The sequence below is a fragment of the Culicoides brevitarsis genome, chromosome 1 (assembly GCF_036172545.1).
Source record: "Culicoides brevitarsis isolate CSIRO-B50_1 chromosome 1, AGI_CSIRO_Cbre_v1, whole genome shotgun sequence".
NCBI lineage: Eukaryota > Metazoa > Arthropoda > Insecta > Diptera > Ceratopogonidae > Culicoides > Culicoides brevitarsis.
The window spans coordinates 44,519,193-44,538,343 of NC_087085.1; the positions used below are offsets into that span (position 1 = coordinate 44,519,193).

Here is a 19,151-nt window from a genome sequence, read left to right on the forward strand (position 1 = left end):
TCTTTGTTTTTATCTGACTGAGGTTTCTAATTTTTTTTTTCACTGAACTGAAGGAAAATCTCGGTTGAGTTGTAAACAAAGAGGATAAAAAAGGATTATCAGAAGAAATTTTTATCATTTTTTTTAAATCGAATTGAAAGTTCTTTAATCTTGTTTGCGTGATGGGGAATTAACGATTACAAAGTTCATAGAAGAAGAAAAAAATCAAAAAGTTTTCACCTCATTCAACCCATCAATTCATGATGTTACGACGATAAATGGTTGGTAACCTTAATGACATTACCTTTAAAAAAATATTTTTCTTTCTATCTTCATTTGCACTCTTTTCCATTCTTTCTTCTTCTGCTTCAGAAACACAAACAAACTTAAAGATATCCTTAATTTAGATCCCTTTTTCTCTCGAAACCACTTTACGTTCTCGCTCTATTAAAATGTAACAACGCCGAAGCACATCTGTTAAAGTTTTCTTTTTTTTTGTGTTCATGCCCAACGAATTGTAAAATACAATTTTCACACACACACACACACATCGCGTAACTCACTTGAAATGATGATGATAAAAACAGCAAAGTTTATCATTCATCTGTCTATTTGACGCACGAAAGCCGTTTTTTCTTTTTGGAGAAAATTGTATCAATCTTCGTGTCTGGCTGACATCGTCTCTTTGTGTGTTTTCATTCTCATCACTTCATTTTACTTGAGACTTGAGTAAACAAACATTCGTATAAATATTTTAAAAAGAAGTCATCTCTGCACCAAATTTGGAATGAGAAATAATAAAAGTCAAGGGAGTGTTTGAGATAATAATTCTCATTTTGGAATACATGGAGTGCAAAAATTGAATTCCCTCTAATTGGGTAGGAATCAACTTTGGAACGACAAAAAAAAGAAGTCATGTCAAGCTACTAAGTAAGTATTGTGATAAAATTATTGTTGTGCACAATATGAATATTATTACATTACATTACGTATGCCGAGAAATTTGTTTGAAACTTTTTTTGTGAAAAAAAATTTTTGCATGTGAGCGTATTTTATACCTTATAATTTAAAAAATCAGGTAAGTTTTTAAAACATTTTTTTTAATTTTTTAACTATTTTTTTTTTTTTTATAGACAGAAAAAGGAAAAAGTTTATACTCTAAACTATTAACTTCGTCTTCATCTCAATATTTACAAAAATCTTATATAGTTACTGCTGCCTATAAAAAGTTGATACTCTAAACTCACATCACCCGATATCAGCATTTCATCGAAAAAAAAATGGCATGAGATTTTTTGATGGTTTTGCATTATTTAGGCCTAAAATAGTCCAATAAACCTTAATTTAAAGTTCTACAACGAACCAAAGTGTTTCTATGCATTTTTAGTGAGATCAGGTATGTCAAAGAGGTACTTGAATATACCCAAATGCACTGAAAAATGTCTAAAATCTATTTGGTTCGTTGTACAATTTTAAATTTAGGTTTTTAAGACAAATTTAGGCCTAAATAATGCAAAACCATCAAAAAATCTCATGCCATTTTTTTTCGATGAAATGCTGATATCGGGTGATTTGAACTGTTAACTTCGTTGGATGAAACAAAATGGGGGATGATATGGATCCAAGATGGCCTGATAACAAAAATTAATGTTTTAATTGAAGATTCTCAAAGTCACAATTGATTCTCTTTCTTAAATTTTACCTAAAAGAATAAAATTACATGTTTCTTCGTTCGCTTATTCTTTCAAAGTGAGGTTTTTCTTAATTTTTGTGACGTTTAGCGTAAAAATCTAAATCAAATTGTTCATAGGGCAATTTTTTAAAAAAATCATCAGGTAATATTGTTCAAAACTATTGACTTCGTCTTCAACTCAATATTCACAAAAATCCATCAGACTATTGTCGCTCTTATAAAAAAAAGTCTAACATTATCAAATTAGAGCACAAGTCGAAAATCCGAACATCCTTGAAAGAAATAATAAGCTTTTTATAAAACTTTTGTTTAATCGTTTATGAGCATCTCTTCTTAACGGATATGATTCGATATAGAACAAACTTTTAAGCTTTTAAATTTATAAAAATCAAAGAAACTTTTAAAATAGATCCAAGGAGATATCACTATATCAGAAATTTAATCTTATTTTTTAATTAATTTTTAAAATTTTGTAGTTTTATACTAATTTTTATAAATTTTAATTTTTATTATTTTTTGAATTAATTAAAAAAAAATTTTTTCCTTTTTTTTAATTAATTTTTAAATATTTGTTTTTTTTTAACAATTTTATTTAGTTATTTATTTTACAAATTTTTAAATAATTTAAAATATTTAATTAATTTTATTATTTAATTTTTTTAATTTTTTTTAATTTTTTTTTTTTTTTTTTGTTTAAACAGACAGACATTTTAAAACCACTCAAAACAAATATCCCTTCACAAAAAATCTTTCAAAGAAAATAAAAGTGAAAAATATGAACATTGAGCGAATTTACCGTACATACTGTTGCTCTGAATTTTATGAAGCAACAACAAAAAAAATTTATATATGTTCATCATTCACACGTAATTCATCGCTTGAGCAACTTTTTTCCATCTTTCGTCTTACATAACTTATTATCTTCTCTCCCATCCTCCTTCTACATTACAAATTATTGTACATTATCACACATGTCGGTGTTACTTTAGCATTTTTATAAATTTTGTTCATCAGACAAGAAGCAATCAACGAGTCTTTACAAAAAAAAATGTCAAATCAAGAAGAGCTTTCACTCGGATTTTTTTATTAATGAAGACAAAATAGACAAAAATGAAAAAAAAACATGCCGAGTTGATTTCAGAATTTATTTAATATTAGATGTCTTTATCTGATAAAGTGTCTAAAGCAATAATAATAATTTTCTCAACAGGAGATGAAAAATTGTATATGAAAAGTTTACGGGTTGACATCGGGACAATGAACTAAATAAAATAAAGAAAAGAAAAGGGTAGCAACTTATGATGACATATAATTTTTTCTTCTATGGAATTTTAATGATAATGGGTCACTTGGTGATAAAAACGATGCAAAAGCATATCATTATCATAAAAAATCGATAAAATTGTCGTTAAATCTGATCATTATTGCATTTTTATGAAGTGTGTTTAACTAAATAAAATCCCCTTAATGATTGTCTTTTTTTTTATGCAATTTTGACCTCGTTGAACTCAGAACAGAAATAAATAAAAGTTTTAACACTCTTTAAAATTTGTTCTGTGTCTCTTTCGCATGTACAAACTCATTAATCACCTTTTTCTGTTTTTAAATCGTTCTGTTGATCAGATTTGTTTATTCTCAACCGCGAATGTTTTATATAAATAATTGAAGAGCATAAAAAAGTCACAAACATGCATAAATCTGCTTGCCCGAAGTTAATTATGGGATCGTTAAAAGTTATCAGTCAACGCGTGAAGAATTTAAACACGAAAATTGTGTCAAAAAGAATCAACTGTGGGCGATGATTTTTATTTTGAGTGAAAATTCCGCACGATTGAATCTTTTGTGAGTTATATTTTTCCTTTTTCTCCTCATCTGAAAACATCTTGTCACGAAGAAAATAAAAATAATAATTTTCTGCGCTATTGAACAAATAGAACAGCTTTTCTTGATTTTTTGCGATAAAGTAACTGTTAAATTCAAGAAAGATGACCTTTTTGGTCAACGATTAAACTTAATTATGAATAATGACATCAGGACACAATTATTTGTTAGGTTGGAGTGCGATAGATTAAGGTCTCGTTTTTTTCTGTGAAAGTAGAGTAAATGTAGATAGATCGGATCAAAGGCCGAACAATTAATTGGAAATTATTAATAATTGTGGAAAAAACACGTGGAATATTAATTGATTAAAGGTTATGAAAGGTTAGTGTAGTAACAAATTGTAGTAAGTGCAATTATTCATAAAAAATGCATTTATATAAAAGTCATTGTAACAAAAAATGTTTTCCTCTAAAAAAATAAAGAATTGAATAGACTTGAAAAAAATTAATAAAACTTAATAATAAAATAATTTTAAAAAAATATTAAAAAATAATTTAAAAATTTAATTAAAAAATTAATTTAAAAATTTAATTAAAAAATAATTTAAAAATTAATTAAAAAATAATTTAAAAATTAATCAAAAAATAATTTAAAAATTTAATTAAAAATAAATTAAAAATTAATTTAAAAATTAATCAAAAAATAATTTAAAAATTTAATTAAAAAATAAATTAAAAAATAATTGAAAAATTAATTCAAAAATAATTTAAAAAATAATTTAAAAATTAATCAAAAAATAATTTAAAAATTTAATTAAAAAATAATTTAAAAATTAATCAAAAAATAATTTAAAAATTTAATTTAAAAATAATTTAAAAATTAATCAAAAAATAATTTAAAAATTTAATCAAAAATAAATTAAAAATTAATTTAAAAATTAATTAAATAGAAAATTAATAAAATTTAACAAAATTTATTTCATTAAATAAAAAAAAAAGAAAAATCATGTCAATTAAGCAACTTTCAATAAAAGATAAAAATCAACACGTGGATAAATATTATCTAATATACCTAATTAGCTAACAAATTACATAACAGCCTTGATAGCGGAAAACTAAATAATTTGAGTTCGTTGATACCTCCAAAACTGTTAATTATTTTATGACACTGGTTTAATTAAACAAATGATAAGCGGAAAATTACAGAAAAAAAATTATGAAATTTTCTTTTTATGACATAACCATATGTTGAACTTGCTCTCCAAAAAAATAATTTAAATAATGACAAACATATTTTTTTGGAAAATTTTTTTTTGTGCAAAAAAAAAAAAACTTTTTCAGTAAATTTTCGTCTATTTTTAAACTTGTCAAAGATAAAAATAATGTTTTATGCAACGAGCTTTTTCATGTAGGTAGAATTAATGTAAAAACTTTAAAAAGCATGTTTTTTGTTTTTTTTTCCTCTATCACTTGTTTACTTGTTATTTGAAAGGTGCTTGCGACATTTTTTCACGTTATAAATTTTTGATGATGAGGGTTTCTACGCGGCATAATTTCCGTTTTGTTGTATCTTTTGTAAAAATTTTAGATGAAAAGCGATTTAAAAGTATTTTATGGAAAAAGTTGACTTGTGGTGTTTTTTTAATGAAATTAATTAAACAGACTTAAAATGTCTCTCGAAAAATTTACATGGAAAAATGAGACTCATTAAAATAATGAATTTTTAATTATGAGAAGTGTTTTTAAGTGATTTATTATGGTTTGAAAGTTTTACCTTTGAGCAAACGGGAGGAAGGAAACTTCAAAGGAAAGAGCTTTAGGTTGAAAAATAAGGAAATTAAATTGTATCAAAAATCTCTTGATATATTGGAAACCTTTTGCTTTAGACATCTGTTTAATATTTATAGACTTATTTTAATACATAGTTGTCTATTCATCTCGATTGACGTAAAACATTGAAAGAAGCAATAAATCAAAGCAAAAAATTTACAGAGAATAACAAATGAGATGCACTTTAGGACCAATTGACGACGAAGGTAAGTAATTTTTGAATTCAGGAAAACTTTTAGCTTTTACTCCCACGCTTCATGTAGAAAATGATGCCCTACAGGATGCAAATTGTCATTGCAAAGGATTATCCGGCTTGTAAAAAGCTTGTCATGATTGCTTCTTTGTCATAAAAATAGTATCATTTCCTCTTCCTGTAAAAATTTTCCTTTAATGGCTTTGACGTTTTCTTTTCTGAAGTCCTTATTTTCTATCAACGGTAAATTTCCATTGATTTTTAAAAAATTTATTTTGTATTTGCCCACAAAATTTTGAAACCAACTCGTTTTCGGCGAAACTATACGTTTCCGAGCATATGTTTCATGGAGAAATATGTTAGTTTTGACGTTGCCGAAGTTTTTAGGCGAAAAAAAAATTTTCAAAAATTCTCGCTCAAATTTTTTAAACTTATTTTTAATTTTTTTTTTAAATATTTTTTTAATGTTTTTTTAATATATTTTTTTTAATTTTTTTTTTTAATTTTTTTATCTTAGATCTTTGACGTAAGTGATTGCAATTCTTTCGAGCTATTGAAATGGAATTGAGAAAAAAAATCATTCAATTAATTCAAATCACGCAAAAAATTTATAAATTTTAAATCAACGTCAATACTTTTTTTTCAGTGACTTTTAAAAACTCTTTAAAAGTGAATTGAAACAAAGATTAATTATCTACCTTTATAAAAAAAATACGTAATTAAAAAAATTGATGAAAAGGCATTGAACCAATTTAAAATAAATTTGGTAAAAAAAAAAAAGAATTCGAAGAAATTTTTATCAATAAACGTTAATTTCTCCCAAAATTCCATGAAACCCATGATTGGTTGATATTGGTACCAATTGATGAATTTTCCGAATAACAATCAGTTTTTGCACAAAATTACAAAAATTAACTTAATTAGAAGAGAATTAAATTTTAAAACAATTCCATGTAATAAAATTTACCTTAATTTGTGTAAAATTTATTATTTTCGAATTATTTCAAATATTTTTGTAATTCTCACAATTCTAGATGAAATTCACAAGACTTATTTTATTTTTAGATTGAAATTCATCTTTTTTTATAAATTGATTTAATGAACTTGATTTTTTGTATGAATATTACAAAATTTTTCATTCAATTACAACATGATATAATCCACTTGTAAAAATTTCTTGACGTTCAATTGAACTGAATTGCTCATTTTTTATTTATTTCATTCAATTTAAAAAGCGAGCAAATAGTCGCTTGATTTTTCACACAAAATTATTGATATTGTTCAAACACTTTGCTTTACATTGAATGGCACAGTAATAAAAATTATTTACATGCGTTGTTATTAATTAATTGATTTATAATAACACGAAGCATCACCTTTTTTGTTGTTGTTGTCGTATTTCATATCATGTCTGGTTTTTGTTTTAAAAATTTGTGCACATCTGTTTCAATAATTTGTTTTCGAGCAACGACACCGAAACGGAGATGATTCTTCTTCTTCTTATTTATCGAAATATTTTTTTTTTTGTATTTAATTTCAAATTTATTCCGTGTCTTTCGTGTTTCACAGTTCCTTTTGCTGTTAATAAATATCACAACGAGACAGAATAATTTTTAATTTTTTTTTTTTTTTTTGGTTAAACACAATAACTGGTTTTGACCTTTTTTGCAAATAATTCTTTTTTTATTGTTGTTACTTTTTCTTATTATATTTTTTAAGCTCCTCTTATTTTATTACAATTTGCAGGATTTTTTTTTACATTGACCTTCTTTATAATTTTTTTTTTATTTTTTTTAATTATTTTTTATTTATTTAATTTATTCACAGATAATTTTATTTTCATTTAATTTATTTTAATTTTTTTTTTTGTCTCATTTCTAATATTTTTCGCTATTTTTTTGAATAAATTTAATTTTTAAAGGGCAGCGCGCGTTCACGTCAACGGCAAAGTAGTAACTGAATGTTATTTTTATGTTGAACGTTGAGGAAACCCGCTTTTTTACTGTTAATGAATGAAACGTTCAGTTATGTACACACACAAAATGTAGTAGTAGATTTTTTATCGTACACTATCGTTGGAGACACTTGCAATATTGTGGTTACAAAGGTCGAGTTCTGTGTGATGTATTGTAAGTTGCATTTAATATGGAAATATAATATTTTTTTATCAGATTTATTTTTAGAGTTCAATAGATTCTTACTCACCTACTTGACAAAACTGGAAGTGATTAATTCAAAGGTCGTTTCTTGTCAAACAGGAATTTTTTTTAATTGTTTTACTTTGTAAATGGCGAAGAGCCATAACGGGTTTGAAGTAATTTTTATGGTTATTAAAAATTTTTGTTTGAATTAGCAGGATTGCGATTTGCAAATTTTAATCGGTTATTTTTATTATTTGTTGAATTTTTGTTTTAAGCTATTGATATTGTCAAAAAATTAATTTATTTCAATTTTTTCGTAAGTTTTAAATTTTTAAATTTTGTATTATTTTTAAAAATTTGATATTTGTATTAAAATGAAAATGATTTTGCGGTTATTTACCGATTGGAATTATTAAACATTTGAATATAGACCAACTTTTAAGTATTTTGTAAATTTTCTGAGTTAAATTAATCCTTTTCTTAATTTAAAAAATTTTTTAATTTGAATTTATAAATAAAAAATTATAAAATAACCGATTTGAATTAACAAGAAGCGATTTTCAAATTTTTAGCGGTTATTTTTGAAACTTAAAAATTATCAAAAAAAATATTTTTTTTTAATTTTATATTTTTTTTGAATTTTTTAATCGGTAAATTTTGTAGTTAAGTTAATTTATTTTTTTTTAATTCTATATTTTTTTTTAAATTTTCAGATATTTTTAAAAAGTAAAAATAACCGTTAAAATTTGAAAATCGCTTCTTGATAATTCAAAACGGTTAATTTATATATTTTTTTTTAATAATTTATAAAAAAATATGAAAAATTATAAATTAACCGATTCGAATTAGCAAGAAGCGATTCTCAAATTTTAACGGTTATTTTTATTTTTCAACAAATTCTTGAAACTTTAGCTTACCTTAAACATCCAATCTCCAATCAAAACAAACAAAAATTGTAGTAGTAGATTCTTGTCTGCATCTCCTGTTGCTTATAAATAAATGAAGCAACCGCATAATTGTTGAAGACATGAACATAATTTATTCTGTATAAGACACTAATAGCACGATTAAAATTTTTTCACCGATTTTTTTTTTCAACTTTTATTATTACATCAACTTTTGCTTCACGTTTCTTTACTGTAATATAATTTAATTTACTTTTTTTTATCATTATTACCTTGTTCGATCTTGAAACGGTTTAAAATCCGGTTGATTGACTTTTTTTTCGATAAAAAGTATTAAATTTTTGGATGTTCAATCAGGTTTTCTTGTCTTGAACGGAATTCGGAACTTATATAAGAACTCCTTTCGAGAATTTTTTAAATCATAAATTTAATCGCATTATTAGAGTCACCTGTTACATACCGCGACATGGATATTTCCAAAAAAAAGTTGTTTATTCGTTTTTTTTTTCTTTTTATATGTGACTGAACAGGTGTGACATGAGATATTTATTATTGTTGAAGTTAAGTTAAATTTCTGGAATAATTTTATTAATATTATTCATTTTTTGTGATTTTTTTTATTTAACAAAAAAAAATAAAATAAATAAATCACGTCAATGTGTAACAATTTTTACATTCTCTCCTGCTGCCTAAATTTTTTTTCGTAACCTTGAAAATCAATAAAAGCGTCTCTTTGACTTCACGACTTTTGCGATGAGCAATGAATATGCAGAACGATACAACAACAAAAAAAATCTCATCATCATCATGGCTCGTCGGCAAACATGGGCGCCAATGCGATCACATTACATGGATGGAAACGTGCCTACGTGTTATAATAATAGGTGAAAGATAAAAGTTGTAATAATGTTCCAATCAGCGTTTTTATGTTTTTTTTTCGCGGATGATGCGTGAATTGTTGACACACGACTACAGCAAATAAAATGCAAAAGAAACAAAAAGCAGGAAAAGAAGTTACATATATTGATTGGAGGCAGAGTGAGATGATGATGATGCGGAAATTGTGGTTTGAGAAGAGGTTTGGTAAGGAAATTTGAGGCAAACGAAGGAAAAGGCGGCTCCATGTTTCATTTATGGTTTTGAATTTTATGTTTGAGGTACCTATTTTTATTATTTTTTTTTTATTTCAATTAAACGAATTTTCATAAAACAAAATTATTTAAAATAAAAATTCGTAAATAACCGATTCACAAAAATTACCGTAAAAATTTGAAAATCGCTTTCATGATAATTCAAACGAAAAAATATGAAAAAAGACATAATAAATTGATTAATTTTTTTATAAAAACTTTAAATTATTAAAGTTGTAAAATTTTTATATTTTTAAAATTTGAATTAGCAAGAAGGCGATTTTCAAATTTTCATCGGTAATTTTTGTTAATCGGTTATTAAATACTTTTTGTTAGTTTTTATTAGTTTTTTGTTAGTTTGAATTTTCATTAAATAAAATTATTTGAAACAAAAATTTGTAAATAACCGATTCATTAAAAATTACCGTAAAAATTTGAAAATCGATTTTATGCTAATTCAAATTGTGAAAATATGAAAAAAGAAATGAAAATTTAATAATTTTTGTATAACTGTATAAAAAATCTAAATTAATTGAGTTGTAAATTTTTATAATTTGAATTAGCAAGAAGGCGAATTTCAAATTTTTATCGGTAATTTTTAGTGAATCGGTTATTTACTATTTTTTGTTAGTTTTTGTGGAGATTTTAATGCGAAATTTCTTTAAAAAAATAAAAATTATTATTTTGATAGTTTAAAAATTAATTTTAATTTTTTTTCTTTCTCTTTAAATGACTTTAATTTTTATTCTAAAATTGTTTTTAATAATTTTATTTTTTTAAAATAATAAAAAATTATTTTTTTTTCAATTTTTTTATTTTTCTAAAAAATTTTTCTTACCTTTCAGAGCCCTTTAAGTGTTCACATCTGTAATAAATTTCAAATAAAGAGATTCTCAGAGCAAATTTTCCTATCAACCGTACGCCCATCGACACAAAATCAGCAAAAATAGACAAAACTCTCTGTTTTCCTCACATTTTTACGCGTTTCTCTCTCTCGACGATGAACCCACTCGTGACTTTCGTTATCAACACACTTAAAATACGCTTCTGTATTGACAACAAAATCACCGATTAGCTCACATATGTTTAACTCGCGTACATTAGTCGTTTATTATTGTTTCTAATACCTTCATTGATACTCACCGGTTGAGAATTATTCGAGCGTACGTGACAAATCGTTATATCATTAGCAGTACTTTGCTCAGTTTCGATTATTTTTTGCGAGTGTGTGGATCTCAAAAGTGGATTCAGTCAAAAATTCATTGATAAAAAGTAGTTTTTGACTTTGAAAGTTGATTTTTTTTGGTAGATTAATGTTCAAAAATTGTTGTTTAGCGATAAAAATAGAAATAAACTGAGGAAACCTTGAAAAAATTAACGATTTGATAGGAAGATGAACTCGTTGAAAGTTGTAAATATCGCTCTCCGGTTGAGCCGGAGTCAAGTTCGTGCCTTTTCCGTGACTTCAAACAATTATGAGAGTCATAAGTGAGTGTTTGATGACATTTTTTTTATGAAAATCATGCGAATTTAATCAAAGAAAAATAGATTTAATAACCAGTTTTGATTATTTTTTTTGTATTTTTGTATTGTTTGTCAACATAAGGTTGTTACAAGTTTTTCTTTTATTTCAAATTAATTCAATTTAAATATTTTTTCAAAAAAAATTATTAAAATTTTTTTAAAAAATTAAAAAATTTTTATTTTAAATAAATTTAATTTTATTTTATTTCATTATTTTAAATAATTTTTTTTTTAATATTAATTAAATTAATTTTATATATTTAAATTTAATTTTAACTCTAATTTCAACTTTAATTTTAACTTTAATTTTAAAACTATTTTTTTAATTTATCTAATCTTTTAAAAATTATTAAAATTTATTTAAAAAAAATTAAAAATTTCAAATTGAATTAATTAGTTAAAAAAATATTTTTATTAATTTTAAATAAAAAAATTTAATATAAAAAAAATTAAAAAAAAATTATTAACATTAAAATAAAATTTTAATTTTTTTTTTCAATGAATTATATTTTAAATATTAAATATATTTATTTTTAATTTAATTTTCATTTTTATTTGATTTTAATTAATTTTAATTTTACGTCATTTTTAATTTAATTTTAATTTATTTTTTTTATCAAATAATTTTAATTTAATTTTTTTTTTCATATAAATTTTTCTAATTTTTTTTTTACTTATTTTTTTTAGATGCAAATTACTCATTGTCGGCGGAGGAGCAGGCGGTTCAGCAGAAGCTGCGAAATTCACGAAAACATTGGGAACGAATCAAGTAATCGTACTCGAACCGAAGGACAAACATTACTACCAACCTCTTTTCACACTCGTTGGAGGCGGAATGAAAACCCTTTCGCAAACTTGGCGTCCCATGTCTCAAGTTTTGCCTTCAGCTGCGAAATGGATTCGTGATGCTGCCTCCGAATTCGATCCCAAAAACAACACAGTCCTCACGGAAAATGGCGACAAGATCGAATACGATTTCCTCATAATTGCCACGGGACTCGTTTTGCATTACGACAAAATTCCGGGACTATTGGAAGCTCTTTCCGAACCAAATGGACCTGTTTGCTCGAATTATTCTCCGAAATATGTCGATCGAACATTCGCTGCGTTCAAAAACTTCAAAGAGGGAAATGCCGTTTTTACTTTTCCCAATTCGCCGTTGAAATGCCCGGGTGCTCCGCAAAAAGTCATGTACTTGTTTGATGAATATGCGCGAAAAACGAACAAACGGAAGAGTGCAAATATCATTTACAACACGACGTTGCCGAATATTTTCGGAGTGAAACATTACGCGGATGCTTTGTGGAAGATTTGTGAGAAACGTGACTTGAAAGTGAATCTGAGGACGAATTTGGTGAAAATTTATCCGCACAAGAAACAGGCGTTGTTTGAAAATATGGATAATCCTGAGCAGAAAATGACGTTAGATGTGAGTTTTTTGATTTTAAGAAATTTTTTTGAAAAAATTTTGTCTCAATTTTTTATATAAATTTAAAAAAAAATAATTAAATTAATGAAAATTTTATTATTATTTTTGTATTAATTAATTTAAATTAATTTTTAAATTTAAGTAATTTTAATTTTTTTTTTAATTAATTAATTTTAATAATTTTTTAATTTAATTAATTTTAATTATTTTTTTTAATTAATTAATTTTAATTATATTTATTTTTGTTTCAATTTAATTTTTTTAATTTTATTTAAATTTATTGAAAATTTAATTAAATTTTAATTGAATAAAAAAAATAATCAAAATTTAAATTAATTAAATTTAAGCTTTAATTTAAATAATTTTTTTTTCAGTACGAATTATTGCATGTGACGCCGCCTCAAAGCACGCCAGATTGCTTAAGAAACAACAAAGAACTCACTAACGAGCTTGGATTCGTTGACGTCAACAAAGATACGCTCCAACACGTAAAATTCAGCAATATTTTCGCCATCGGTGATTGTTCATCTTCTCCTAATTCAAAAACTGCAGCTTCAGTTGGTAACAAAATCGCTTCAAAAATCATGAAATTTCGAATTTTCATCAAAAATTTTCTTTTAGGATCCCAATCGAAGGTCGTTCATGCCAATCTTCTCGCCGTGATGAACGGTAAAAAGCCCTCTGCAGTGTATAACGGTTACGCATCATGTCCTTTGACAACGGGATATTGGTCTTGCATAATGGCAGAGTTCGATTACTCGTTAACTCCATTGGAAAGTTTCCCGTTAGAAGGAAGCAAAGAACGATTGACGATGATGTTGATGAAAAGGGAATTCCTTCCGTTCCTTTATTGGCAATTTTTGGTCAAAGGATTGTGGAATGGACCTGGATGGATTCGAAAATTGTTGGTTGCGTTGAAGTTAAAGGAGAAAAATGTCACTGAATTGCAATTAAAGTAATTTTTTTTAAATGTTGAATAAAAAAAATATTTTTTTTTTAATTTGGTAAAACTAAAAAAAAGTCAGGAAAAAAAATAAAAATTTATATAAAAATTTTAATTTTGTAAAATTTTTTTTATGAACAATTTTATCAAAATTATCGCAATTTTTCTTTGATTTAATATAAGAATAACTTCTAATCTAATCAAATTGATATAAAAAGAAATAAAAAGCGAAATTTTGGCAAAAACAATTTAATCACAAAAATTGTACTTCAGTCTTTGAATGCCTTCAACAATGGCAACTACTGATGTTTTTTTGCATTGGAATTCTTTAGAAAATCACACAGTTTTTCAATTTGGCAATGATGTAATATCTTACAACGAGAACAAAGCGTCATTTCTCAAAAAAATGTATAAAAAAAATTTCTGCCAAAATCCTCTTATTACCAAATTTATATTGTATTCGCCCAAAAATTTTATTTTTTTTATTTTTTATTCATTCAATAAAAGTTACATTAGAGTTAAATTATAAAAAAAAAAATCTTAATTAGGACTTGCTGAAACGGATTTCCTCGAAACTGGAGATCCTTGTCTACTTTCACTTCCGCTTCGAGATCCCGATCTTCGACTTCCGCTTCCCGATCTGCTTCCGCTGCGCGATCTCGACGATCTACTTCCGCTTCGTGAACGACTTCCCGACTTGCTGCGTGAACGCGATTTCGATCTTGAGCCACTTCGCGATCTCGATCCCGATTTACTGCGCGATTTGCTTCGCGAACCTGATCTTGAACGCGATCTCGACGATCCGCTGCGACTTTTTGCCGATCCGGATGCGGAACGTGAACGACTTCGCGACGAACGTTCTGATCCGCTTGCGATACGACGTTTCTTCTTGATTTTTTGATCGCCTCCGGATCCGCTGCCTGAATCGCTTCCCGATGCAATTTTGAGACGGCTTTGATCGCTATCCGACTCGCTCGTGGAAATTGTTGCTTTCGAGACAATTCGGGATTGTTGCTGTTTCGTGAGTCCTTTGTCAGCTTCGACTCGCCCGCGTTTCTTGCCGCGCTTTTTCTTGCCAGCTCCGCCTTCGCCGCCTTCCGAATCCGATCCGGAGCCATCTTGTTGCTTCTTTTCGCGACGTTTTCGAGCACCTTTGTCCTTTTTGGGTTTCGGTTCGCGTTTTTTCTTCTCTTTTCGTTCGCCTCCTTCACCTGGGGGACCTTCACTGCCGCTGCTCGAGACGTATTCATCGCGTCGCTTACGTCCCTTTTGGGGTTTTTCGTCGACGACCGTTGCAAGTAAAATCGCATTTTTCGTTTTTTCGATGTACTCTTGACGTTTCGCGAGCATTTCTTCTTTTGTCTTGTGACGCAACTCCTCCATGCGACGTCTTTCCTCTTCTTGACGTTTCTTGAACTCGCGACGTTCTTCCTCCTGCTTTTGCCGCAGAGATTTTTCCTGTTCGTCAATGCGACGAGCTCGAGCCACGTGATATTGTGCTTGCGACAACAAATCTTGACATTGATTTGCCTCAGCTTGTGCCAAATTGACGTTTAATCGCGTTTTGTCGCCATTTTGCGCGAGATACGTGAAATATTTCAAGGACAATCCGAGCTCGTGAACAGCTTGCAAGACGACAGTCAAGACGGATTTGTCATCTTTCAAGGTTTGCATGGCGAGACGTTGTAAGACGAGAGCGATGTTGAAGAGAAGAATCGTGTCTTGAGGCGCAACGCGACGAGCTTTGATCAAAGTGAACTTGGCTTCCTTCAATTTGCCGGCACGGAAATACGCTCGAGCGAGATAAAGCATAATTTCGACGTTGTTGTGCTTGAAGAATTTTTTTAAGCAATTTTCGTACATTTGAATGGCGCTGATGTATTGCTTTTGTTCGACGTAAACGTGAGCGATGTTTAACCAAACGTCGGAAAAGTCGGCAGTTGCTTCACGAACCTAAAAAAGAAAAATGAGAGAATTAGTTTTTTAGATTTTTCAACAAATTAAAAAAATATTTTAAATTAAAATTTTAAGATTTCTATAAATTTTAATTTTTTATTCAGCAAATTTCATAAAGATATTCAGCACATTTGCAAAATTTCAATTTTAATTTTTTTTTTAAATTAATTTTAATTTTTTATTCAGCAAACTTCTAAAAATTCAATTTTAAAATTTTTTTTGAAATTAATTTTAATTTTTTTCATTCAGCAAATTTCATAAAAATATTCAGCAAACATCAAAAATTTAATTTAAATTTTTTTAAATTAATTTTAATTTGTTATTCAGCAAATTTCAATTAATGTTCAGCAAACTTCTAAAAATTCAATTTTAATTTTTTTTTGAAATTAATTTTAATTTTTTATTCAGCAAATTTCAATTAATGTTCAGCAAACTTCTAAAAATTTAATTTTAAATTTTTTTAAAATCAATTTAAATTTGTTATTCAGCAAATTTCAAATAATGTTCAGCAAACTTCTAAAAATTCAATTTTAAATTTTTTCGAAATTAATTTTATTTTTTTTCATTCAGCAAATTTCATAAAAATATTCAGCAAACATTAAAAATTTGAATTTAAATTTTTTTTATTCAGAAATTTTTAATACAGCAAACTTTCAATTTTAAAAGAAATTATTCAGCAAATTTCAAATAATGTTCAGCAAACTTCTAAAATTCAATTTTAAAATTTTTTTGAAATTAATTTTAATTTTTTATTCAGCAAATTTCAAAAAATATTCAGCAAACATAAAAAATTTAAATTTCAAATTTAAATAAAAAAAAGTATTCAGCAAATATCAAAAGATATTCAGCAAATGAGTAAAATTCAAATTTAAAAACCGTTAAAAACATTTTAAACGAATTTCAATAAAAAAAGTATTCAGCAAATTTCAAAAGATATTCAGCAAATGAATAAAATTCAAATTTCAAAACATTTTAAACGAATTTCAATAAAAAAAATATTCAGCAAATTTTAAAAATTAAATTTCAACTAAAAAATTTCTCACCTGAGCAAAAATATCTCTCGCTTCAATAATGCATCCCTTATGAGCAAGTACACATCCAATCCCATTCGCTGCCCAAATATTTTTCGGATCATTCCTCAGCACTTGCTTAAAAATCGACAATGCCTTCTCCTGATGCTTCTTATCCTTCTCCTTATCTTTACTCGGCTGATGCAAACTTTGCAACCAAAAATTCCCCAAAGCAATTAACGAATAAGCATCTTGTGACGTTGTTGGATTCTTCAAAATCGTTTCGAAATTCTTCTGTCCCAAAGTCCATTGCATCTTCGCCAAATGCAAATTACCCAACAACGATCGCGTATCCGGGTTATCCATGTTAATCTTCAGTGCATCTTTGAAGAAATCCGAAGCAACAAAAATCAAACCTTTATCTCGTGCCATGCATCCAAGTCGCAAATAGCAATCGATGTAGTTGGGATGCTCTTTCAAAATATCTTTGTACAATTTATCGGCTTTATCGAAACAACACATGGCTTCGTTGAGTCGTGCCAAATTGTATGTCATCGTTACGGAAATTGACTCGTAATAATGCGGATCAACTTCAACTTCGGCTTTTGCTCGTTCCAAACTTTGTTGAAGATTTTTTTGGGCTTCTTCGAGATTTCCCAAACGATAATGAAGGGCAGCGACGTTGTTAAGGATTTCAGGAGGAACTTCCATGCCAACGTCTTTCAACAAAGTCATCGCTGTCCCGTAAGCTTGCAAGGACCCTTGAAGGTCATTTTGTTCCAAAATCTGCGCCAATTCGATCCAAGCTTCAACGTCATCCGGAAGTTGTTCCGTGACTTTTTTCAAATGATTTCTCGCAATGTCCCGTTTCGACTGAGAACTTGAATTAGCGTAAAGCGAACCCAAAATTTTCATCGTCTCATAATTCCCGGGTTGAACTTTCAATACTTTTTCAAAGCATTGCGCTGCATTTTCCGAGTCGCCGCGATAAATGTACATCTGACCCAACCCATAATGCGGCAAAACGAAATTTGTCGGTGCAAACTGCGTCGATTGATAATAATATTGAAACGCTTGATCGTAATCTCGTTGCGCATGAAAAGCCCGGGCGAGTTGATAGCAACTTTCGGCTCTCATTGCCTCATTTTCCGTGTTATGGAATGCATGCAACGCCAAATGTTGGACTTTTTGATAGTCCTTTTTGAAGAAAAAGTGATTTGCGAGATGATTCAGTACCATGGGGTTTGTCGAATCGATCGTATAAGCCTTCGAGAGCATTTGAACGCCAATTTTGTTGGATTCGGGTTCGTGCAAGTTCAATTTGAGGATTGCCAAGCCAACGAGAGCGCCCACACATTGCGGATCGAGGTCCAAAGCACGTTGAAATGCTAATCTAGCTTTTTCCGGATTGTTCATCTTCAGGAAACAGTGTCCCATGCCTAATCGAACCGCTGCCGGGCATTTCGGATGTGTTCGGAGAGCTTTTTTGTAAAATGCCAAAGCGCCGCGGTAATCTTTTTTGTTGAAAGCAATGCACGCTTTGCCCAAAAGTGATGGAATATTATTGTTCGATTGATTCAAGACGAAATTAAATTGCGCATCAGCTTGTTCCATTTTGTCGCCTTCGAGCAAACAAAAATACGCTCGTCCTAACAAGTGATTTTGGTCGTACATGATAATTTTATCGGCTGTCGTGTACAAATGCGTGGCTTTCATGAAAAGTTCTCGCTTTTTATCCTTCGATTTTTCACGATTCGCTTCCTGTACGTAATATGCCGCTAACATATCGAACGCTCGCATTTGATCCTTTTCATAATCACGATATTCGGTATTGGCGTCGATACGAGATGCATCCAAAATTTTCACAAAATCCGCGGTTTTGCCTTGTTTGTAATAAGCCAACTACAAAAAAATTTGGTAAAAAATAAATTTTATTAATTTTTTTTTTATTATTCAGATTCAAGGTTAAGAAATTTGGAAAACTTACGGCAACATTGACCCAAGTACTGAGGAACGAACGTTCTTGTCGCAAGATGCCGAGCACTTCATCGCCTTCCGGGAGTTGTTCGGGATCCAATTCGATGACCTATGAATATAAATTTTTCGGATTTTAGGAAAATGACGCACACTAAGTTTGTAAGGAGGAAATTTTGATATTGATTTTTACCTCGTCGGTATCCCGTAAAGGGATTTCTATGGCGTTTGACATGATGTCTGATGGTTAAGTTAAGGAGTTTTTATAATTTTAGGTTTTATTTTAGCGTAATTTCAAGGAAATTTGAAGAAATATTATTTTTTTCGTCGCAGTGTTGACGATTTGTGGCGAACTGGATAGCTAATTCAAAAGAAACCCATGTCATAATTTGATTTTTTTATGTGCTTTGGGATGGGGTTTGAATAATCCGTTAATCATATATAAAAGTATTTTGTAAAAAAAAATTATTTTAATTTTATTTTTTTAACTTTTTTTAACGCGTTGATGCGTTAAGAGATTTTTTTAATTTTCTATAAAATTATTATTAAATTTTATTTTATTAAATTTTTGATAAAACATTTTATATCAAAAAAAATTAAATTTAATTCAAAATAAAATAAAAC

At 27.8% G+C, this 19,151-nt stretch overlaps 2 protein-coding genes across 2 annotated transcripts; one reads left to right on the plus strand and one right to left on the minus strand.

Annotated features, from left to right (window-relative positions):
* Positions 1–10,924: 10,924 nt before the first annotated feature.
* LOC134828011 (sulfide:quinone oxidoreductase, mitochondrial) lies at positions 10,925–13,909 on the plus strand. The gene is made up of 4 exons (XM_063840942.1): positions 10,925–11,179; positions 11,903–12,644; positions 13,019–13,205; positions 13,266–13,909. Exons 1-4 carry the CDS (start codon positions 11,085–11,087, stop codon positions 13,601–13,603), a joined length of 1,362 nt encoding a protein of 453 aa, XP_063697012.1. The 5' UTR covers positions 10,925–11,084; the 3' UTR covers positions 13,604–13,909.
* A 94-nt stretch (positions 13,910–14,003) lies between these two features.
* Positions 14,004–18,866, minus strand: LOC134828010 (RNA polymerase-associated protein CTR9 homolog). Its single transcript, XM_063840941.1, has 4 exons — positions 18,721–18,866; positions 18,541–18,639; positions 16,587–18,455; positions 14,004–15,540 (listed from the first exon to the last, which is right to left on the minus strand). Exons 1-4 carry the CDS (start codon positions 18,760–18,762, stop codon positions 14,128–14,130), a joined length of 3,423 nt encoding a protein of 1,140 aa, XP_063697011.1. The 5' UTR covers positions 18,763–18,866; the 3' UTR covers positions 14,004–14,127.
* Between the last annotated feature and the right edge of the window lie 285 nt (positions 18,867–19,151).

Bases quoted from the DNA above. Each gene is read 5' to 3' on its own strand.
- LOC134828011 (XM_063840942.1), top strand. From the start codon at position 11,085: ATGAACTCGTTGAAAGTTGTAAATATCGCTCTCCGGTTGAGCCGGAGT. The intron at 11,180-11,902 runs GTGAGTGTTTGA...TATTTTTTTTAG, and splicing joins AACAATTATGAGAGTCATAA to ATGCAAATTACTCATTGTCG. The intron at 12,645-13,018 runs GTGAGTTTTTTG...TTTTTTTTTCAG, and splicing joins AGCAGAAAATGACGTTAGAT to TACGAATTATTGCATGTGAC.
- LOC134828010 (XM_063840941.1), bottom strand. From the start codon at position 18,762: ATGTCAAACGCCATAGAAATCCCTTTACGGGATACCGACGAG. The intron at 18,456-18,540 runs GTAAGTTTTCCA...ATTTTTTTGTAG, and splicing joins GTACTTGGGTCAATGTTGCC to TTGGCTTATTACAAACAAGG. The intron at 15,541-16,586 runs GTGAGAAATTTT...TTTCTTTTTTAG, and splicing joins CGAGAGATATTTTTGCTCAG to GTTCGTGAAGCAACTGCCGA.